Here is a 10,016-nt window from a genome sequence, read left to right as displayed (position 1 = left end):
GTGAAGTATTAGTGGAGGATTTTTGTTAAAATTTCTGTAGCTCTGGGGTTTTCAAATCATCCATTCGTCCAGGTAGTGTTTGCTGCCCTGGGGAAATGTACGGTATTGCTGGCTTGTTATGTTCACATGTCATAGAATCATAGGATCATTAAGGTTGGAAAAGACCTCTAAGATCATCGAGTCCAACCGTCAACCCAACACCACCATGTCCACTAAACCATGTCCCTAAGTGCATGGACCCATGTCGGTCCAAAGCTCAGAGTAATTGAGTTCAGGCTTCTCCTACAGCTTGGGACTTATCTCCTGCTTGCCCCCCTGCGGGGGCTCAGCTCTGTGCCGGTGGGCTTGGGGGGGAACCCGGTGCTTTCTCCCCTGCTTTCGGCTCCATGGGCCGAGCTGTTGGCAAACTGGTTAGGAAGGCAGCACCGAGGGCTCGCAGCTGCACAGCACAGTTGGACCCTGGTTGGACGGTGCCAGGACGAGCTCTCGCCTTCCCCTGAGTAGCCTCCTTCTGCGGCTGCCTGTGCATCGGGGTCCTTCCAGACCAGGGATGGCAGCAAAAGGGGGAAAATCTTGCATGCAGCTGCAGATCTCCGCTCCCCATCCTGCCAAAAGCCTCTGGGGCAGAAAGCCCTTCTCGCACCAGGACTTGGGGCTGGGGCAGCCGTTTCTGAGGCTGCTCTCAGGCTGGGCAGATGTGCTTTTACATGGGGAAGAGGAAATGAGAGCACAGCTGGATGCACCCTTACTGGGTGCCTGTAAGGACCAGGGGTCTCTGCGCCCCATTTCAGCAGGCTTGTGCCAGGGTGTAAGTGTTTTCTGAGCAACTCTGCGATGTGCTCCTTCTCTGCAGGCTATAGAGGAGCTCTTCCAGGCACTGGATCTGGAGAAGAAGAGCGTCGCCATAGGACACAGCCAGGTATGACGGCTCTGGTCTCTGCTTCCCTGTTGCTCTCGGTGCATACGGGCACAGCCAGCCCTGCGCCGGGCACTGCCAGCTGCCCAAAGCTTCCCAAACTGGAGAGACAATCTCTCCTCCGCTGCTCCCCATGGCGCCCAGGTGGGTTGGGAAACCAAGCTTCACCAAAAATCAAAGTGGAAGGCTCCTAATTCACATTTGAAGGTGTTACCCTGGGTAAACTGTGTACCTGATTGTGGAAATCCGGTCCCTCGTGGCATTTCACTTCCTAATTACCTTTGATGTCTCATGGGAGTAAATGGGGCTTGGGCAGCTCATGGTTTTGGTGGGCTGGGGTTAACACTGCTGAGCCGGGCAGCTGCAGGTGCAAGAGTTGTTGCAGCAACAACATTTGAACTTAAATGCGATAATTTCAAAGAAAAATTAATTTTGCATGCGTGCTTTCCTTCAGCTCTTGGAGTCTATAAAGAAAGAATTCCTGAAATGGTTCTGTGGAGCAAAATAACTTACTTTTATCCTGCACAGTGCAGTTTGCAATTATCTCTGCTATGAAACCCTTGTACTTAATCAATACTGCGATAGCAGCTCCAGTCACATCTTGTTATAGAGGAGTTAGTTTTGCCATCGCTTTGAGCATTGATTTTGTACTAGCTTCTAAAACTCGCTGGCTTGTGAAGTTAACACAGACATTAATGAGACAATCAAATAGGTGGTGGAGCAATCACAGCATTATCTCAAGAAAGTGAGTTTCCTTGGAATTGTTCTTTGATTCAATTTGGCATCTTTAAAACACAGCTCTCTAAGTATGCCACTGGCTTCACAAGTGTAATTAAGTTTTTATTAAAGCTGTATTATGCAAACGGTGCACAATATTCAGGAGTGATTGGTCCCATATCTCAAGAGCTTCGCCAGGCAATGACCGAGAGACATCTTGCACTCTGAGAGATCGATACCAGGCTAAATTCGATGGCATCAGCAAATCTGTATCATTTATGAGGTGTTTCTGACAAGTTCATTTAAAGAAAATGATGTGGTTAATTCTGTTTTTCCTGTTGTAAACTGGCATCTTTGCTGTTATCTGTGCGTATCTGTGTGTACGCTGTCAAAAATGCTGTTTCCAGCAGAGACAGCCCTGCCTTCCATGCAGCAGGTGAGAAATGGGCAGTAGCCCAAGGGGAGAGTTTCAAGGACTTGCAGCTTCTTGTGATGGTTGATGCCTATGTCAAAAAGGAGAAGGGAGAAGAGGCAGGGACAGAGAGCAAATGCCAGCGTGCGCACAGTGCGAGGGTCAGATCCCAAAAGGCGCTCAGCAGCCCAGTCCCCGGGGAGTCAGTGGGAGCTAGGCAGCCCCGTACGCCCTGTTTCGGCGATGCCCAGGTGCAGGAGATGGAGGGGCGGGTGGAAGGTCCTCTCCAGGATGTGCAGCCATCCTGCTGCTGGGCTTGGGGACGGGACAGAGCCGGGATACAGCTCTCTCTTGCTGTCCCATGAGTGTCCCCAGGGAGGTCGGTGCCAGGGCTGCCTCAGGTGCCTTCGTGGCACAGGGCAGACAGGGGTGTTGCAGGTTTGGCCAAGTAGGGCAGGAGTCCCCTTCCAGCCCAGCGTTTTGGGCTGGTGCAGTGGTTGCACTCACTGGTCCCAGCTGGTCTAAGGACCTTCAGTCTCCTGCAGGTCTCAGGGGAGGCTGCAAGGTCTTAGCCAGAAATACGTCCCATTGGCTGCAGGCAGGTTTCAGACCCTGTCCTGGGGGTGCGTAACCTCCATTACTTGCTGTCAGGTTTTCCTGAAGCCGGGGGTCATCTCCAGACTGGAGAAGCAGCGCGACAAGCTGATAGCCCAGAAGATGATCCTGCTCCAGGCTGCTTGCAAGGGCTTCCTCAGCCGTCAGAAGTTCAAGAGGTTGAAGGTATCCATCCCACAGGTCGTGGATGCCCTGTGCCCACCAAAGCACAGGCTCGGTGCTGCTGTGATACAGCCCAGAGCATCCAAATTACAGCTCTTTGAGCGGAGCACGTGGCTCCTTTGAAGGATACCCACTCTGCCCTGCCCTGTGGGCAGCCATAGGGTGCCTCGCTGCCATCCCCTGCGGTGCAGAGCTCCTCCACCACCTCATCCCTCTCTATCCCGGTGCCCCAGCCTGGTCCTTCCCAGTGGGCTCGGTTGTGGCTGGGTGAGGGGCACTGCCGGCCGTGTCTCCCCACAGATCCAGCGCCTCGCCGTCCACTGCATCCAGAAGAACCTGGTGGTCTTCCAGGCAGTCAGGCACTGGCCCTGGTGGCAGCTGCTGAGCCGCGTGCGGCCCTTGCTCAGCGTTAACCTCGCGGAGGAGCAGCTTCGTGCAAAAGAAGTATGCACCAAGCGATGGGAGGGGATGGGTTGGGATGGGACGGGACGGGACGGGATGCTTTAGGGCCTCTGCCTGGTGGGTCAGTCAAACTGGAAATCACTTCTGCCAGGGCAGAGATGTTTTGCTGACCATCCATAAGTTGTCATCTATTCTTAGCACTGCATTTTTCCCCCCAAGTAATGTGTTTTGCGGAGCTGCAGAGGGAGAAATAACTCTCCTTCCTTAGAGGGACAGTAGCAAATGCACCATGTCCCTGCAGCCGAAGCCCCATCCCAGGGCCGTGACTGCCCTGCTGCCCGCCTCATGCCCCCCACGAGCTTGCTGGGGCTGGGTCCGCTGAGCCGAGCCCCTTGGGGACGGGTGCCCCACATCAGTCTGTGGGGTGACGGATGATGAGCAGCCAAACACATCCTTGACACAGGGGACTCTGCTGTGTACTGTCACCAGAGCTGTACTGCCTTCCACCTGAGCTGCCACTGGTGATGGGAGACGTTAATGGGCATTTGCTGACCTGGGAAAGGCACCTTTCGCCCCTCTGCACTGTCTGAGGCCTGTGCTAAATTCTTAGTCTGTCTTTCTTGACATCCTGCTCCTCCTCTTGCCTTAGTGAGGTTTTAACAAGATGTTTTCAGGCTGGTTCGGACAAAATAAAAGCTGCCCAAGCCTCTGTTTCTCTCTCCAAACCTGCCTGGGATCCGTCAGGCTCCATCACCCGTTAACCTCTGTTTTTATCACAACTCTGCACGTTCTGCTTCTGCTCAGTGTTGGACATCAAAGCAGGACAAGGCTGTACTGAGCAGCTCTTTCTGCGGTTACAGTCAGGCTGCCTGAAAAAGAATCACAGAAAACAATGTGCCTTTGCAACTGCTCTGTGATAGTCTGCCAGGGCCCCAGGAACACTCCATGAGCAAAATTCAGATGTTTGACTGTTCATCCCAGGCTTTTGAGGTTTGCTTCTTTCTCATAAAATGTGCTCTGTATGTACACCAAAGCTGACATTCCTTCTGATGAAATTCATGTCAGGAGCTGTAGTCTCAGCAATTTGCAGTGAGCAGCCTTCAAAGTTGCCTAGTAAATTTTATTAATAAGGCAGCTATGTCTCTCCCACTTATTTTTAACAGAAAATGAGATTTTCATAAATGAACTGAGAATGCTGGAGCTCTCCATGTGTGTTGTTTTGCAATCTTCCCTAGGAGGAGCTGGCAGCGCTGAGAAGGAAGCTGGAAAAATCCGAGCAGGCGTGCAGCGAGCTCAGGCAGACTGCAGAGAAGCTGGAAAGCAAGGTAGAGCCCGAAAAAAGCCTCTGCCGCAGCCCCGCTTGGTTGAGTTGGAAATTAAGTTGGAAATTAAGCCATGTCGGGATAAATATGACCACCAATTACATTACAGCAGGAGGAGCCATGATCAGCAGAGGGTTGGGCAGGGGGCAGCTGCCGAACTGCCGGCAGAGTAACCGCAGCCAGAGGTGGTTCTCTGTGCAGGACCCAGCCGGGCTGCGGTGCCTGACTGCAGCACCCAGTGCCAGCATTGCTGCAGGGTCCATGCTGGGTGGGATCCTGCCTGCCAGAGCAACGGGTCCCCCCAGGGTCTGCACCCAGAAAACAGCCCAGACGCCCTGGGAATGGGCCATTCCCAGGGGTGTCCCCAGGGAAAGCCTCATGTCCCCTCCGGCAAGGACAGACGTCATCTCGTGCTGCCACCGGCACGGCATACGAGGCTGAAAAACGGCAGTGTGAATGTCATCCCTTCTGCTGACAAAAGGGTATAATTAGAATGGGAAATTACACACAGATATATCATGTTCTCATTATGCTCTCAGGACTGCAGGCTCGCTGACCTCTGCAGACACCAGAAATGACTTAGTTTAATGGGACGAATGCTAATACCAAGGAGACGGCATGCAGTAGAAGTGTCCTGCCCATCTCCTGGCTCCGAGCGTGAGCCCTCTGTGCACAGTGCTCGTGGGGTGGCAGCTGCTGGGGCAGCCGCTTGGCCACCCCCTTGTGCGTGTCAGAAGGGACTTGGAGGCACGTTGGGGACCACGTGCATCGCTGGCTGGCCGCTGGTCCTGTGCGGAGTCCCCCCTCGGATGCACAGGCTCCTGTGCAATTGCAGCTGGGGTTTTGTTAAGCACTGGGAGCAGAAAGAGCTCCCCAAGTTTGCTATAAATACCCTGGGTTTACCTGGCTCGCCGGGCTGCGGTGCTTGCTCCTCGCGTGGGGTGGCTGCGCTGTGGTCTAGGTGTAATGCTGCAGTTCTGGTTAATGGTACCAACAGCCCGGAGGGCCAGGGACCCCTTTCTCAATGGGAAGCGGCTAAAGATGATTTAACTTAAGCTCCGTGTTAAAAATGAAATCACACCCACAAGGCTGGGACTGCTGAGCGAGGCTAACGCCTCAGGACAGACCTAGAAAAATACCATCTCCCCAGGGAAAGAAAACCTATTGACTTTACTTACTGAGTGTGGTTGTTGGACCATGTTGGACCCCCTGAAGAGCTTGTGTAGTGCGCCTGCAAAATGTGAAGTGCCTTAAAATGCTGTCAAATGAAGGAAAAGGAGCGTTGGAAGCCTGCATGTTCCTGCTGGCCCTGCTGCCTCTGTAGCCCCTCGCTTGGCCGGATTAGCGCATGTTCACCTCTGCTTTGCAGAAAATTGAATTAATACTCCAGATTAATAATTCACTCCTTCATTCACCTGCTTATTGTTTCAAATGAAACTTAATGCTAATCAGCTAGAACGGTGCAGAAATCTGATGAGCCCTGCCTGCAGTGCACTGCAGGCAGCACAGTGCAGGCAGCGCACTGCTGGTGCCAGCTGCCCGCTGTGCAGCCGTAGCTCTGCTTTGCAGAAAATTGAATTAATACTCCAGATTAATAATTCACTCCTTCATTCACCTGCTTATTGTTTCAAATGAAACTTAATGCTAATCAGCTAGAACGGTGCAGAAATCTGATGAGCCCTGCCTGCAGTGCACTGCAGGCAGCACAGTGCAGGCAGCGCACTGCTGGTGCCAGCTGCCCGCTGTGCAGCCGTAGCAGGCAGCTGCCTTGCCACAGGCAGCCGGGCGGGGAGGGCAGCCCGGGGGCCCAGCCGGGTGCTGCTTGCAGGCAGCGCACTGCTGGTGCCAGCTGCCCGCTGTGCAGCCGTAGCAGGCAGCTGCCTTGCCACAGGCAGCCGTGCGAGGAGTGCAGCCAGGGGCTCCAGCAGCAGTTGCTCTTTGCTGGGCACTGCCAGTGGGAGCCTGGGTTCCCACTGGTGACACGGATTGGTGACGGTGTGCACTTACCACTTCCCGTAAGCATAGGCAGCTGCCAAAGGAGAGTAGTCAGGACACTCGGGTCGATACGGGCTGGGCGGGCCCCTCCCCGAGCTGGCGTGCACGGCGATGCCCAGCCTGAGTCCGCGTTGCCCCCCCAGATCATCGACCTGACGACGGAGCTGTCAGATGAGCGGTACAAGGGTGATGTCGCCTGCCAGGTCCTGGACGGGGAGCGGGCAGAGAGGCTGCGTGGCACCCGCGAGCTGCAGGAGCTGCAGGTAGGAGAGCCCCGAGCCATCAGGCCATGCCGGTGGCAATGCTGTGCTCTCGGCACAGCCTTGCTGGACCCAAGTGCCCTGGAGCCGGGTAGAGCTGCTCCCTTCCTTCCCTGGGTTTCCCCAGAGGAAACACGACCAAGTGCAGAAGAAACTGGAGTCGGTGGAAAAGCAGCTGGAAGAGGCCCAGCAGCTGGTTCAGTTGCGTGAGATGAAGATAAGTGGCTCTGGAGGAGGTAGGGGCATCCCTTCGGGGGCGATGCATGCTCTGGGCATCCAGCCTGACCTGAGGGGCCAGCACGGCCACCCCAGTGGGGCAGCAAAGCCTCTTGCAATGGGCAGAGTCTTGCCCCCCCTGCTCCGGGCAGCTCTGCTCCTCCAGCCCCTGGCCACCCCAGTGTGTTTTTGGCACCCTGTCACTCTGCATTGCTCATCTGGTGGGAGCTGGCAGTGACGGCTCCGTCACACACGGCTCTGGCTCTTGCATGGCGCTGGGGATGCAGGCAGAGATTCTTCCTGAGGGCACTGCTGGTGCTTGCTGACGTTGCCCGGCACTCCTGGCAGATCAAAGTGTGTTTGAAGCATGTTGTGGAGTGATGAGGAGGCTGCTAAGACACAAGTGGGATGGGGTGGGGTGGGATGGGATGAGCATGCATGCTTTGCCTAGGGCGGGGGTACATGTGCTATGCGAGCCGGGGCAGCCCTGGGTGCACAAAGCAGAGCTGCGCCCTATGAGCTCGGTGCTGGTGTTCATGCCATACAGGAGCCACGGTGCTGTTGTGCATTCGCCCATCTGACCCTGGCACGGCCACTCGTGCTGGTCAGGCCTGAGCACCCACCCAGCATCTCCGGGTCTCTCCTTTCGCAGAGGACGAGTGGCAAGTGCGCTTCGACTGCGCGCAGACGGAGATCGCCTTCCTGCAGAAGCGGCTGGCGCAGCTGGAGGAGCGGCTGGAGTCCGAGCTGGGCGTCAAGACGGGGCTCGAGCAAAAGGCAAGTGCTGCCGGCCCCGGGGCGTGGGCAGGGACAGGGGTTCCCCAGGCTCACACCGAGGAGCGGGGCTGCTGCTAGAGCCCGTTGTCCTCTCCTCGCTCCCAGGGCGGGCAAAGCTTTGCAGGACTGAGGCTCAGAAATGCAGCTGTTTGCTGCTGATGCTCTCACTGACCAGTTGAAACTGGCTGTTTTCTGCTGGTTTAAGAATAAATACCCCAAAGCTTCCTTCAAGCTTAAAAAGTTACTTCTGCACCAGAACATGGCAAAATTCAACCTTGGTCAAGCGTGAGCATGAGCACAGGGTGGAAAGCTGTGGGGTGGAGAGAGGCTCGGTGGTGGGTCTTGGTGTTGGTCTGGCTTTTGGATACTGGACTGGGTTGTGCCCACACCATCTGTCACACAAAGAGCTGGCAGTTCCCAAGCTTTGCCATGCGGAGGGAAAAAGCCAATGTGCTTCCCTGAGTAGTGCCTGGGAGTCAGGTCACTTCCCATAAGGATAAAATAAAGAAATGAATATTATTCATGGTACATTAAAAAGTAATAAGAAAAGCAGCCCAGTCTTAGGAGCTTGGGTAAAGCAAAACAGCCCATTTGCTTTCAGATAGTTAGTTTGGAATTACAGGCTTCATTAATGCAAGATTTTGCTTATTTAAAGTAATTGCTTAATGACTCCATCCTCTGGCTGGTGAGAGCTCTGCGTGTCTCTCTGCCCCAAACATGGTGCGAATCCTTGGGGGATCCAGCTCATTCCATCCAGGCACTGCCTTTCACAGAGAAACGGGATCAGGCGTCCACTCCTGGGGCAGCTTCGCTGACTCAGCAGGAGGGCTGGGATGCTGCGGGCACACAGGAAGGTGCCTGGAGTGTTGAGGGGTCAGGGGACCTAAATTTGTCCTTGTTTGGCGAAAGATTTCCGGCTGAACCATCCCTTGGCGCCGAAGCGGGGCTGAGCCCCGGGCAGGGAGTGGCTGCGGGGTGCGTGTGCTGTAGGGTCCCTCCGCTGCTCACCTCCACCTCTGCCAGCAGCTCAGCGAGGTGCAGGCAGCGTGCGAGGCAGCCAAGAAGGTGTCCCAGCAGCTGCGGCGGCGGTGCAGGCAGCTGGCCTGCGAGCTGGAGGACGCGCGGGTGCTCGCCGAGAGCCAGCAGAGCCGTAGCCACGAGCTGGAGAAGAGGCAGAAGAAGTAAGGCTGGTGGGAGCGCACGCGAGGGCTGGGGCTGCTAGAGCGGGAGTGCAGGGGATGGGGATGCTTAGGGTGGCTTCGGGTGAGGAGTTCCTGGAAGGGCTGCTATTTTCATCTACTTCGACTGCTGGAGGTTGCACCAAGCCGGGAGGTTATTTTAACATCCCGTTGCTGTGTGACTGTAACACACTTCCATAATAGAAATCACTCCCAGTGCAATGCTTGGTGGCACCGTGGGGAGGACTGCCTGGGGCTCGGAGACCATGCTGGCTCCCGTGTCGCTGGGTGCGGGGGCACGTTCGTGCTGAGGTGTCCCAGGCCTTGGTGTACCCTCGGCGCAGACATGCCTGCGCTGGGAGCGCTGCTGGCAAACCGGGCACCTGGTGTGGAGGAGGGGAGCCCTGTAGCCAAGAAATGACCCCCAGCGTTTTAATGCTGCCATTTGATACCAGTGAATGAAATAGGTTTTCTGCCCAAAAATAGGATACCAAGACCAAAAGGCACAGAAAACATGGGAAATCACCAATCGCTTCCTTTATAATTTCTTTTAATTTGCACTTTATTGCTGGTATTCCCCGCTTGCCTGTGCTGAGACGCTGACTGTGGGCTGGGGCTTGGTCTGGCCCAGAGATATGAAAGTGCTGAGAAGCTCTGAGGATTATTGCTCCAAAGCGGCGATTCTTCCTGAGCTGAAACCAAGCCCTTGGTGCGGCAGAGTCCCAGCTGGCCCTGGGGATGGAGCTGCCTGCGGTGGCGGGGAGCAGAGGGCTGCTGCCCATGGTGGCGGGGGGCAGAGGGCAGCTGCCCACGCACAAGCACGTTTTGTGGTGTTTTGGGTCTGTAGCAGCTGATTGCAGCAGTTTTTTGCGCTCTGCTTTTGGTGACTGCCTGTGGGCACACCGCTGCTGCTCCATGCTGTCCGCTTCCCACGGCTGGCATTTGTGCGGAGTAATTAGGGATTCACAAAACGATGGCAGCACTTTGCAGACAATAGGCTTTTTTTTTTTTTTTTTTTTTGTCCCTTCAAAAGGGCTTAAAAAG

At 55.3% G+C, this 10,016-nt stretch overlaps 1 protein-coding gene across 1 annotated transcript in view; it reads left to right on the top strand.

Annotated features, from left to right (window-relative positions):
* Nucleotides 1–10,016, top strand: part of MYO18B (myosin XVIIIB) — an 80,050-nt gene that overhangs the window by 31,489 nt on the left and 38,545 nt on the right. Inside the window, exons 22-29 of the mRNA XM_009282814.2 lie at nucleotides 854–919; nucleotides 2,697–2,825; nucleotides 3,123–3,266; nucleotides 4,460–4,549; nucleotides 6,685–6,804; nucleotides 6,929–7,037; nucleotides 7,670–7,794; nucleotides 8,821–8,975. Of these exons, the coding sequence (XP_009281089.1) occupies nucleotides 854–919; nucleotides 2,697–2,825; nucleotides 3,123–3,266; nucleotides 4,460–4,549; nucleotides 6,685–6,804; nucleotides 6,929–7,037; nucleotides 7,670–7,794; nucleotides 8,821–8,975 (938 nt within the window). The remainder of the gene's footprint in view (nucleotides 1–853; nucleotides 920–2,696; nucleotides 2,826–3,122; nucleotides 3,267–4,459; nucleotides 4,550–6,684; nucleotides 6,805–6,928; nucleotides 7,038–7,669; nucleotides 7,795–8,820; nucleotides 8,976–10,016) is intronic.

This window comes from Aptenodytes forsteri, unplaced genomic scaffold, assembly GCF_000699145.1.
Source record: "Aptenodytes forsteri isolate BGI_AS27 unplaced genomic scaffold, ASM69914v1 Scaffold550, whole genome shotgun sequence".
Classification (NCBI taxonomy): Eukaryota; Metazoa; Chordata; class Aves; order Sphenisciformes; family Spheniscidae; genus Aptenodytes; species Aptenodytes forsteri.
Note: the sequence above shows the minus strand (reverse complement) of the source record. Positions and strands in the feature narration are given on the sequence as shown.